Raw genomic sequence first — 12721 nt, 5'->3', positions numbered from 1 at the left:
TTTCTTTTAATACATTTATTAATACAATAATACAAAATGGTGGTTATTGTTTGTCAATGGATCTATTTTTGTCTTCCAGTCACTCTATTTATCCATGCATCTCGCGATCTATTTCTCTGTCTACCTGCATCGCTCTCTACATCTATCTACCCTTCTGTGACCTAAACAACTGTTTCTTTATCTAATAACATATTTATCCATCTATCTACCAACACATCTATCAATCGATACCAAATTCTTCATTAATCCAGTTATGGATCATCTCATATCTCTCTCTCACCCACTCTCTCCTCATTGAATAAAATATCAATTAAAATACTAATGTGCTTGCTAAAAATGTTGTTTTCCCTTGTTTCCAGGAAATGTTCGAAGGTGACTACGCCACTATGCTGTGAGGCTTCTACAGTATATCCAGGTCTCTATCCTGCCACCTCCTTCCCGAGCAATCTACTTTTCTATGCACCTGTCTATATATCATCACTCATTTATCTACAGTCATGGGAAAATATTAGACCATCTTGCTTTCTTCTTCCATTTTTTTTTTGGTCATTTGAATGTCTGCTATGACTAAAAGTGTATGTTGTGGCCAACAGACAGAAAAGAAATACAGAGTGCCTAAAAGCGGTGTTTGGGCAATACAGCGACATAGCTATTGATGTAAAATGAGTTTGGTTATTGGGAAAAAAACACATGGAAAATGGCAAAAATGTCAACTCTTAAACTTTTAGAAGCTTTTTTGCTGCCATCATTAAATTTGACCAAACAAATGTAACTTTAATTGTTACATTTCAAATCAACACGAAACTAAACGAACAAGGGTGGTCTAATAATTTTTTTTCCGATTAGTGGACATATTTATCCATCATCCAGAGTTCGATCGTCGCAGCTGTATTCCTTCAGTCGCCACTCGATGGGGCTGTTGAGCTCTTCCGGGTGTTTACGTCATCTACTACGTCATCTTAGTAAATGACAAAAGTCCAATGAGAACCAGTACTTCTCGCCGGGTGCGGTGGCGCGCGCCTGTAATCCAAGCTACCGGGAGGCTGAGGCTGGCGGATCGCTTGAGCTCAGGAGCTCTGAGCTGCAGCGGACTATGTCGATCGGGTGTCCGCACTAAGTTCGGTATCGATATGGTGCTCCCGGGGGAGCTCGGGACCACCAGGTCGCCTGAGGAGGGGTGCACCGGCCCAGGTCGGAAACGGAGCAGGTCAAAGCCCCCGTGCCGCTCAGTAGTGGGATCGCGCCTGTGAATAGACGCTGTAGTGCAGCCTGAGCAATACAGCGGGACCCAGTCTTTTTTGAACGTGCCCTCACTGGAACATTTGTTTAATCATTTGACTATTTCATTTGTACCGTTTCGAGTCAGCCATGTCGCAGTTTTATGGTTTTATTTACATTGAAACCTCTGTTCAGCAGCGGCTCCTACTGGATAAAAGTAGTACTGCATCTGCGAAACGGACCTGCTAACCAGTCGATCACTGTGTCGCCTTCATTTTAATGCAATGGAATCTAACAAAAAAGAAAAAATAATAAAACGTTTCCACAGTTTTGATACATTTCATTTTAATTTGTTTTGTGTTTCTCAGCAGTTACTACTTTTTAAGGTATCTGGGGGGGAAATGTATTGGGACTTATTGCTGTACAAAAAAAGCGTTTTCCTAAAAACACTTATATGTTTGGAAACATATGATTCACAGGTACAAATAAATAGTTATCATTAAATATATACAGTTCCAGTCAAAAGTTTGGAAACACTCACAATTCAGTGTTTGTGTACATATTTCTAGATTCCCTCTGCCACCTTTATGAATGGAAACGGATGGCCCACTCAAATATAGACATTTTAAAAATATGTATATTTGTATTAGGATTGTGAGGAACTTTTACCCCACCTCATCTAAATATTTTTTAAAATGTTTTCCCCCTATGTATCTAAACTCATGGCCCACCCAATATAAATGGATCATTTTTATTCGAAACAACGTGTACAAGTGGGAAAGTAGTGATCTTCTGGTACATGTACAGTACTAGTTGTAGTAGTGATACACTGGCTCTCTCTAGTGGTACGTGAAGAATCGCTGCCGAATTGCAGTGCAGTTGTATTGAACACAGTTCTGTACATTGACATTTAATCTTTAAGAACTAATTGGTTTTTAAACTGTAACGTTGGTTCAACTTGATTGAGCTTTTATGTGCAATACATTTTTATCGTTATTTTTGGCCCAGTTTTTTTATTTTTAAGTGCATTGTTAATGTTACTGTATTTTCATGTTGTTCATCAGGCTAAAATTTGGAGTGTTAATTTATTATTCTGAGGTGCAATTTGGTGTTAAAAGTTTGAGAAGGACTGCACAAAACACACACAAAAAAATGCCACCAGCTGACTACAGCACAGTCTCACGAGTGGATAATCATGTTTCATTCACGTCCGCAGGGGGTTCATGGTGATTACGCCGCTTCAATGGCTTTATCCACGAGCCTCTAACCCGTGACCGTCATGAGGATTTTACAGCGCTTATTCCCCCCTTTTCTTTCGCTTGAAGGTAAAAGGAATCTGGGCGGGTGAAACAAGCATAAGACGAGGGTGCAGCGAGGCGCCAGATTCTGTAAACCAGTCAAGAAGAGGACCGTTCGTCTTCAAGTGAATAATCCAATTTGGTAAGATGATGTTTGATTTTTTTTTTAACGTGTGTGTGTGTGTGTGTGTGTTTGTGTATTCACTGTAACAGCCATGACGAGAGTTGATTATCATACACACACGCACATGCTCGTCAAAAAATTTGAATCATGCTCTTCAAAAAGTGGAACTTCTGTAATGCATACATTCATTCCACACAGTGGTGAAGGGAGGGGAGTCACAGAATCCACGTTGCTTGAGGTCCAGTGTCAAATTTCCACAGTCAGTCATGGTTTGGGGTGCCATGTCATGTACTGGTGTTGGTCTTTTGTGTTTCTTGAAGTCCACCTTCAACGTAGCTGTCTACCAATAAATTTTAGAGCACTTCATGCTTCCTGTTGCTGACCAATTTTATGGAGAGCCAGATTCCGTTTTCCAAGAGGACTTGGCGCTTGCACACGGTGCCAATAGCTCTCAGTACCTGATGTAACAACCATGATATTCCTGTTCTCGACTGTCCAGCAAAGTCACCCGACCTTAACCCCACAGAAAATATATGGGCTATTGTGAAGAGGAAGATGCGATACACCAGACCCAGCGATGCAGAAGATGTCTCAGTGGGAGAGTTGACACGGCTATGTGTTACTTCACCCTCATTTGAATAATTTAGTTAAGCGCTTGAATCTGCTAAAATGGCGAGATGAAGTGACTTGTGTCTTCCGTCTGTGCCCACAGCTTAATGCGTTGCAACAACACAGACGGGATGCCCCGAGGAGACTTCAACATCTATTTTGCCAGCAGCCGACGTGGATTTGTCAGAGCTGAGGAGTATGTCCGACTTAATGCAAGCATTTTTGCTTCAGTCTGCAGCCTCTAAAAATCATAATTTGCCAACATTACCAAACCTCGTGGCTGACTACATGTTGTATCTCAGTGATTCCCAACTACTGAGCACATTAGTGTTCCGTGAGAGGCCGTCAGGTGTGCGGTGGGGAATTATCCAATTTCATTTAATTGGTCCCGAAAGAAAATTGGGGTGGCCCGGTGGACCAGTGGTTAGCACGCCGACCTCACAGTGCAGAGGTCGTGGGTTTGATCCCGGCTGCGGCCTTCCACAGGCCTGCGTGGGTTTTCTCCGGGTACTCCGGTTTCCTCCCACATTCCAAAACATGCATGGCTGCGACCCATGTGAGGATAAAGCAGATTGGAAATTGGATGGATGGATGGTCCAAAATTTACTCCAAACAAAATGTCTTTGCTCATCTATCAATGCCAGCAGCATATATTGACAGGCAGAACAATTAAACAACAATTTTCCACTAGGTGGCCTCGGTGGCCGTTCAGATTTTAAAATAACAGCTTTGTTTTAGACTGAACAGGCAGTGAGCAAATCAAGACAAAATTGTGACTGTATTGCAGTATTTCAAATTTTTTTTGTACAGGGCAGTGGGTGTTGTGCTGCTGGTCATCATCCTGGTTGCCCTTGTCCTGGTGGGCTGTTGGTACTTTAAGAAGAGGGGCGGCTACAAAAAAATCAGGGTGAGGCCTTCATTGTGATGATCAAAAACCTTCTCATGTGGTCTTTATGTATTGCTTGAACTGGTTGAGTTCAAATATCAGTTGCGGGTTAGTTGTGCTTTCTGTTTTTGCATACGCGGCCGAAAGCGTGTGTGTTTGGTTTAAATACACGTCCTTGTTTTATGCAGGTTAAATGTTCATTTGTAGGTTAAAAATAAAGTCTCAAGACAGTGCACGTGTACCTATGCAAGTGTCCGGTGAGCGTTCTTAACACTGTCCTCATGCAGAGCCCCGGATCCGGGTCGCTGACTTACACGGGAGTCCAATACTCAGAGACTCGACCTTCCGCCGACAACAAGATGGCGCTCACGGATTTTGGCAGCCTGCGATCTGTGGTGAGTTAACTACTGTCATGAATGTGGGGACAAGTTTCATATACATTACACATTGCTTGCCGTTGACTTCTCCAGATGCCGAATGCTCCTCCAGCCTATGAAAAGATCTCCTCGGGGCCGCTACCTCCTCCCTATTCACCTTAAAGACAGGACAACAGAGGACAGACGGCCACTCAAGAATAAAGGAAACCACAGCACATGTTGTCTGACATCACCATCAATCCCGCCGTGAATACATCAGTTGATCAATATTGTGCGTCGAACATTTACACAATGTACAATGTGCTTTCAAAGAAGGATTAAAAACACGACGGCAAGGTGTCTTTGTAGAACGAAGAACCCCAGAAACCCAATGGGCACAGATGCATTGTTTATTTCCACGCTTTGTAACTCCGCATGTGTTCCATGAACCTTGGCAAAGAGTTGCCGAAAACCGATACGGTAGAAAATAAATACAAAGTGACTGCAAAACATTTTACATGGGCTCAAACATAGTACAAATCCAACAAGGTCTATTTACATTTCCTACAATGTAAAACAGTTTTTCAAACTCGTACAAAGAGGCAGAAGTGTGATGTTCTATGAAACATTGAAAGTAGTGACAAGTTGTACCAATGAACCTCATCAAAGAGCTGGCTTTTTAAAAGCACTAACTACAATAAAAGATGAAATCCGTTTAACCTCCTTTCCCCCCAGTTGTCATTACTGGCCATGAAGTCCAAAACACAGATGGTTCATTAACCTCAGTAGTTATCAAATAAGACAACAACAAAAAAAAAAAACATCATAATAGTCTTGAACAGTATTTGATAGTCTAAACAGAGGGTCTGACCCTACTTTTTTTTTAACAACTGGATAACAGTTTGAATAACAAGAACATAACCATTTCAAACTCATGGTCTCAGTTATTTGGTTGACTTGGTGTCAGCTGGTGACGCCAAGCGCCGCCGGAACTGTTGGGGGTGCGAATCAGCGCACTCTGTTTGGGGTACGCGTTCGGCTCAGCTGGTTTGGCCTGGCCCTGGACCGAGCTCAAAATGGCACCGTCCGGACTGATAAGCAGGTTGTTTGCTCCACTGTTAGCCATACCTAACGGGGATTTCTGCAGAGAGGGCTTGACCGCTGCCTGATTGGTCAGGCCGATGGGCTGGTGGATGGGGTTTGTGCTAAGCAGCGTGACTGGTTGAAACGTAGTGGTGGGTGGAGATAAGGGAACCGTACATGCCCTTTCCAAAGCATCCGTGGTGCTTTGGATTGGTCTAACTGTTGAGGTGGGCAGGTTCTGGATGGTTGGCATGAATGAGCCTGTGAACATTTTATGAATGACTGACGGCGCCTGTTTACAGACCAAGGTGATGCCAAGGCCCTGATGCGTAATAGAGGGTGCCGTAACTCCAGATGGAGGGGGCGGCTGCATGCACGAGTCCCTAGTTGTGTCTGGGAGGGAGCGGGGAGGGGCCGCGGGGCTGGGCGAAGATGATAAAGGAGCAGGCAATCGAGGGAACGCGGATGCGTTTGCATGGGAAATGGCGGCGGAAGATTCGGCACCAAGTGGCGCGGGTGAAGAAGCAACACCGATGCCGCCGGTTATGACTGACGAAAGGTGGGCTACTCGGTTGACGAACTGAGGCGGGCTGGTTAGCGCAGGTGACGAAGAGGCACAAAGCTGTGAGCTCGGCGCAGATAAAAGACTTACGTTTGGTGGTAATTGTGCGGATCCCTGGACGTTTACTGGAACAACAGCCGGTGTGCATGCTGCAAAAGGGGAATTCACGACTGGGACACCAGGCAACCTGACTTGCGATTTGGGTAAAATTGGTCCTTGAGGGGTCGTTGGACCCTGGCTTGCTCCTTGCAAAGGTGTCGCCGATCCAATGCTGCTCATGGTGGCATTAGGCACTTTCTGTGGAGGAGGGCTGGAGATGATGAGCACATGGCTACCTGGACCTAAGCCTTGGGGAGGAACGACAAAATAGGTGTTGTTGAAGAGGATCTGTGTGCCAGCGGCAAGGGGCTTCGAGGTGTTGATGACGATCCTCTGCTGGGTATTGTTAGCCCCGGTGGCAGGGCTCATGGATTGTGTACTGTTGGCGTTTGCTGAGGAAATTTGCGATTGGCTTTTATTGAGAGCTATGTGAAGAGGAGAGATCATTTGGGTCGCTTCGTTAGCTAGCGCATGCGAGGGCTGATGAGCAAGCGCGGTCATAGAGGTTGGGTTCGGATCGCCCTGCACGGTTGAGGTCACGGTTGAGTGGCTGGCCAAGATATCGGAGGGCAGACTCGCTGCAGGATGAGGAGCGGTCGTCGAAATGAAAGAGCCTAGATGGGAGGCTATTGTGAAAGACTGCGGTTGAGAGGTTCTGGTCAGAGTCGCGTTGGCGACAAGCTGGCTAAGACAGCTGGTGACAGTTTTTGGCTTTGTGAATGGAGCCGATTGAGTGGCGGTTGCTAGTGAACGTCCTGGATCCGAGATTGATCCGGGCGTGCTTTTGGAAATGCAACGTGACAGGGCACCGATGGTCTGTCCGATAGTTGTTGTCATCCCTGACAACTGGATCTGGAGACCTGAAGACACACAAGATTGAGGTTCACGAATCAAGTCAGACACTCCTGTGGTGGACGAGCTGTTACTGTGCAGATTCCAGTCGAGATCACATTTGACAATCAGGAGACAAAGAGGAAAACAATCGGCGCATTACATGAATGAAACCCACCTGTTGGAAGGGTGATGTTCTTTCCCTTGGACGGTGCATTTGAGTCAAAACCTGGGTTGAATCCCGTCTTCAGAGATTGACTTGATGACGACGTCGTTATCCGTTGTGCTTTCAGGCCTGTTGTCGCGGCCTGATTTGCGGCACGTCCCGCTAAAGCGCCGGACACCGTTTCGGAGGATTGGTTGAGGACGACCACTTTTGGAGCAAGAGTCGGATTTGTAGATGCCTCTTTTGGAACAGCTACGGCAGAGGCACAGGAGGAGGAGGGATTAACCAGGATGAATTTCGTAACTTTGGGTTGCTCCTCCGTGTTGGGCCGCTTCAAAGCGGGCTGACCGACGACCTCGGCTTGTGCAAGAACATCCACGGTACGACTGTTTGTTGACGTCTGCAAAGGGTGGAAAATGTTTCTTGTAACTGTCGAGCCATCAGATTTGTGGGGTCCTCTCACCGAGGAGACGGGCGTGACTGAAGTCAAACTTCTCGGGCCTGTCGTATTTGCGATGGCAGAGGACTGTGAGACTGAAGAAATCTGCGTTTGAGGTTGCGCTACTGAGACACTGGCCACAGTTGCAGCAGCGGGAGAAGGAATCTTCTGACAGGGGATCGAAGAGGCCTCTGCACTCTTGGACACGAGGAACGCCTTAAACTGAGGTGAAATGGTGATGACGGGACCGGCGGACAAACCATCAAGTGCATTCTGGGCGGACGACGTCTGCACTTTGACAATGCCCGTGTTGCCTCCTCTCGTCGTCACGAGGATGGACTGCGAGTCGCGTATGCAGACCGTCTTCAGTTCCTGCTTGTGTTCGGGAAGTGGAGGTGGCAGAGAAGAGGGCAAAATGGTTGTCGATATGACGGATGAAGGGTTTGGATGAGTGTTGTGTGAAGTGATTGGTTGAGATGGATGTGTCACCTGGAACCCGAGGGTGTTTCGGGTCCCGTGCTGCTGGCAAGGCGGGGAAGAAACGGAAGGGGTCTTTACTGTCCAAGCATCCTTCAGAGGAGTCACTTGCTGAACAGTGTCGGGAATGGTAAAGCCAGGTACATTTGTGGACAAGTACATGGGTCCCGTCGATTTTTGCTCCTTGGACTGGTGAATGACACGCTTGGAAGGTGCAATCACCACCTGCTGCATCATATTCTCCGGCCTACTGTAGTCATGAAGAGATTGCTCAGGCTTCTCAGCTGGATTGCGTTCCCCTTTCCTGACAGATTGATCCCGCCCTCCTGGAACAGTCGAGACCACGTGGAGAGGACTCGGCAATGAAATCTGGCTTGCTTTCGCCCGATCCGTTGTAAGAGGAGCTGTTGCCACTTTGACCGTTCCGGTTCGTCCAACTGCGCGTTCGCCTTCTGTCTCCAGTGAGTTGTGTTGTGAAATGGGGCGAGTCGTTTGTGATTGTGGGTTTGCGCTCCCCGCGGTAGACGTAGGCGGGGAGCTTGAACATCCCTCACTTTGTCTATCGGTGTTGTGAAGCCCTGAGAAATCAACAGGCCGTTTCATTAAGGTCACTTTGTTACCGACGCTCTTCGCAAGGAGGGTGGGAATGGGCGTATAGCCTTTGGGCAGTCCAGGAGTCGGTTTGACAATGTGAAGTGCGGATGTCAATGAAGCATGGACCGCCTTTCCCGCATCCCAGTCCGTGTTGGACTGAATCATTTCACATTTAGACTTCGCACCAGCGTCCGGGGCGAAAGTGGCGGCGGTGCTGCTGTCGGCCTGAACTCTTGACAGTTGTTCAACAGTTTCTGGATGTTTTTTCTGGATTACAAAGGCTGGTGACCTCTCACCGACAGATTCAGTTTCAAAGTCCCCGGTGCTTGCTGAAATAAATCAAAGGCAGAAATGAGAGGAAGTGGTCAATAAGACGATTAAGAATGCGGTTTATTTCAATGTTCAGACTGATTGTGTTCAATAAACTTGATCAATTATGATGCACGCCAGATCCAACGCGATAGAGATTACCTCCAGTCCAAAGACCTCTTGGAAGCAGGTATTCCAGTTCATCCTCTGATCCTCGTTGGCGATCCAACAGCGCGGTTTCTGCATCTTCGGATGACGACGAGGATGACGATGATACGCACTCCTCTCGCACAAAGTTGTTGTAGTCTGGATGCTTCTTGAAATCGTCAAACTCCTTCTTCAGTCGAAGCCTGGAGAGAAGGCAAAGGTGGAGGAAGATATTTGCTGCTGATTCGAGGCAAAACTGCAGGTCTGCGTAAAACTTAACTGTACCTGTTTCTTTGGTAGGCCTTCACAAGTTTTGGTTCCCAGGGTGATAGCTCATTCAGTAGTCTGATTAGAGTGCCGTGGAGCTCTTTCACAGCTTCTTTTCGTAAATACCATCGATCCTGCCAGTTGAAAGGCAAAAAAAAAAAAAAATAGATCCATATCATTATTTTCCTCACAGCAAGCAAGAACAACTGAGCACTTGGTCAGCTACCAATTTATTTTTCGTGCTCTCCAGGTCGTCAAGCTCGTCCTCTATTCTGCTGATAAGCTCTCGCAACTCTTGCAGACTGGTGCAAACCAACTGCGGAGGAAGATTAGGAAAGAGGAGTAGACAAAAAAAAAAAAAAAAAAAAACAGCCACATGATTATCGGTGCAGTTGATCCTCTAAAGTACTAAACAATCAGTAAAAGTCATTTATTGTGTGCAACTACCTTAAACGATGGCTCAACAGAAGGCTCATTGATTTTCTTTGCAGAGTCAACTTTTTTTCCTGAAAAAGTGAAATCACAGGATGAAGTCAAAAACCTGCAGATTCTTCTATACAGCGCGAAAAGAAACATAATTGGGGTACCGGTAGTTTTGTACACTTAGCAAGCATTTTAGAAAATTATGCATTTACGATGGAACTGAAGAACAACAATCCTTTTCTTACGTTTTTTCTGTTTCTTCCTTTTATCTTTCCTCGGAATGCTTGTGGAAACTCCCGGTAATGCCGATTCAGCTGCCTCAACGTTTTCCACCTGCTGTGGCTGCCTCCTTCCTCGCTTTTTCTTGCACTTCTCTTTTTTAGACCACGTTATGCCGGCGACATCCTCTTCATCGCTGGAGTTTTGCGCAAGGTGGATAAGCGGGCAGCGGCAGCCTCGCTGTAATGATTTGACAGTTTGGCTACATTTCAAACAGGGAGCTATTTGGTGGTGTCCCGTGCTCAGGTTTCCTTCCTCCATTTTGATTCCCGAAGCTTTGATCGGTGAATATGTGGTGTCCGCAGAGCGAGCCGGTGACCTACCCGTGTAGGTGTGTTCCCCTACATTCAGACAAGGATTCTGAGTCTCTTCTTTTATGGGACGTACACAACCCAAGGAGTGGCCATCTTCGAATGTTGCGGATCGATCGTCCGATTCGACAGTTTCTGGTTTTGTGGGTTTTCTTGAGACAAAGTGGCTAGTGCGACTACTTCGGCTTAACTCATCACTGGAGTCTCCCTCCGATGACCCTGACTCTTCTTTTTTCTTCATGGGCCAAAACCTGAACCTTTCTTCATGTTCCTGTCTATCCCCATTTTCCTTTATAAAATACTTCAGTGTCTTCTCCAAACCATCAGAGATGTCAGTGTGCATTGCGCTTCCAACATGTCCCTCCTCGTGTTTCAGGACGTCAGAATCTTCAGTATTTAGATAAGCCCGCCTCACCAATGCTGAAGGGAAAGGAAAAGCAGGCGGTGTGCTGGGGCTCTGGCAGTAGATCCTCAAGTCTGCCCCGCAGAAATGGGGGAAATGGATGTAGGCGTTGTCCTTGCTGTCGTAGCCCAAAATGGACTCCCTACATTCGTGAATGGGCTGGGCCAGCACAGCATCCTGAACGTCCTTCTGTGTCTCGTACACGTGGTCACACAAGCCCTTGAGAAGCCACACCCGCTGGCAGAAGGGCAGCAAGTGAAACGGCTTCTCCTCCAAGGGACTCGTCTCGCCCAATATGCGGAAAAACTGGTGACAAAGTCCAAGTTGCTCAGCCCGAGCTGGTTGATCACGGGCACCCCCGACACTGCGGTACCAGGCCTTGACGCGCAGCCTGAGCTCCGCCTCCCAGCGGCGGTACGGCAGAGCCGGACGGCGGTGCAAGGTGGCCCGCCGCTGCAATGGAGACAGGAGGGATGACATTATTTTGGAGAGGAGACTGCTGCATCGGGGCATCAGCAGGCAGCGCTCCAGCTCGAAGAAGACAATCTCTGGAAGGTTGAGCACCGTCTGGGCCAGGCATAGAAAGTGGCCGATGGCGGGGAGCTCCCACAGGATGTCAACGGCATTGGGGGATGCCTGCGAAAGCAAAGTCTGCTCCCACTCTTCCACGGCCTTGGCCGACATTTCTTCCGCTTCTCTTTTCTCCAGCTCACGTTGCCTGGAAAAATAACAATGGTTTGTTGACTTCCACAGACATTAAAGAACAGAAATACATGCAAGTTGACCAGTGACTTCCCACCCACAGTGCCACGGGATATTATCAAAAAATTATTTAGTTACTACAAATTGAGGTCTACGTTAATCTATCTATTTTAGGGATATAGCGCGACAGACAGAACGATTAAAAACTCTTCCACTAGATGGCAGAAGGTACCAAGATTACAATTACTTGTAAAACCAATGCTGAACTTTTAGTATGTCAATGTTTTGTATTGTTTGGTAGCACTGTACAAAAAAAAAAGGACAAATGACAGCTTTTATCCCCAAAATACTCTTAAGACGGGTAACTCATCATTTCACACTGGATGCATTTTAAAAAGTTAACTTCCATATTTGATTAAAAAAAAAAATGAAAAATTTGTTGACTCGTCTAAGAGGGGCTGAAATCTGCATACCTCTTTTCCTCTTTGGCCCTCTGTTGCTCTTCTATCCTGAGGGCCTGCACCATGACCGACTCATGCCCACTGACGGTGATCGTCGCCAAGCTTCGAGCTGACAATCGCCTCCTTGTGGAGGTTCCTCCCGGAGCTCGCTCCTCCTCTGTGCCAAAGCGCCCTTTGGAGGTCACTGCCAACGTGGTCTTCTCACGAAGAGTCCTCATTGGACAAATGGAGACAGGGGAGATCACATTTACACAACCAGTCACAAAAATCAAATAACCAACTGACATGTTGGCAATTATTGTTTTTAACGACAACATTGATTGGGTGCATTAATAATGTATCTAACAATTTGGACTTCAATTTATCATTTTAAGTGACAGCGAATCTCGTGAGGCTTCTGCTCACCCACCGGGTGTTTAAAAATAAAAGGTGGGGCAAATTTTGCATTCAACGGCCAGCATTAGTTCAGCCTAATATCAAAACTGCTTAAGTCACCTTTGAAAAATAAAAAACACACAACATTCACAGCTGTGGCTTTTGGAGTACAGAGAACCTCTGCCTATTTCCAATTTACTATTCAATGTTGCGCCGTGACTTTGAAATCACGTTGAAGTGTTTTGGGATGTTAGTTGTGGCATATTAATAGTTTAAGCTATTCATATATATATATATATATA

General features: G+C 46.4%; 2 protein-coding genes across 3 annotated transcripts in view; one reads left to right on the top strand and one right to left on the bottom strand.

Moving 5' to 3' along the window:
- The first annotated feature begins 2529 nt into the window (after positions 1–2529).
- On the top strand, positions 2530–4883 carry mlana (melan-A). Its single transcript, XM_019868028.1, has 5 exons — positions 2530–2658; positions 3353–3445; positions 4060–4156; positions 4423–4530; positions 4606–4883. Exons 2-5 carry the CDS (start codon positions 3357–3359, stop codon positions 4672–4674), a joined length of 363 nt encoding a protein of 120 aa, XP_019723587.1. The 5' UTR covers positions 2530–2658; positions 3353–3356; the 3' UTR covers positions 4675–4883.
- A 4-nt stretch (positions 4884–4887) lies between these two features.
- LOC109514709 (uncharacterized protein KIAA2026-like) overlaps positions 4888–12721 on the bottom strand; it is an 11005-nt gene continuing 3171 nt past the window's right edge. For both annotated transcript variants that reach the window (XM_019868027.1, XM_019868026.1), the window contains exons 3-10: positions 12057–12257; positions 10134–11599; positions 9913–9971; positions 9692–9781; positions 9484–9599; positions 9214–9401; positions 7245–9071; positions 4888–7095 (exon numbers count right to left, since the gene is read on the bottom strand). In XM_019868027.1, coding sequence (XP_019723586.1) covers positions 5432–7095; positions 7245–9071; positions 9214–9401; positions 9484–9599; positions 9692–9781; positions 9913–9971; positions 10134–11599; positions 12057–12257 — 5611 coding nt within the window. In that variant the 3' untranslated portion in view covers positions 4888–5431. The remainder of the gene's footprint in view (positions 7096–7244; positions 9072–9213; positions 9402–9483; positions 9600–9691; positions 9782–9912; positions 9972–10133; positions 11600–12056; positions 12258–12721) is intronic.

The sequence above is a fragment of the Hippocampus comes genome, unplaced genomic scaffold (genome assembly GCF_001891065.2).
Source record: "Hippocampus comes isolate QL1 unplaced genomic scaffold, H_comes_QL1_v1.1 scaffold19, whole genome shotgun sequence".
NCBI lineage: Eukaryota > Metazoa > Chordata > Actinopteri > Syngnathiformes > Syngnathidae > Hippocampus > Hippocampus comes.
The sequence above is the reverse complement of the archived record's forward strand: the minus strand, read 5'-3'. Positions and strand labels throughout refer to the sequence as shown.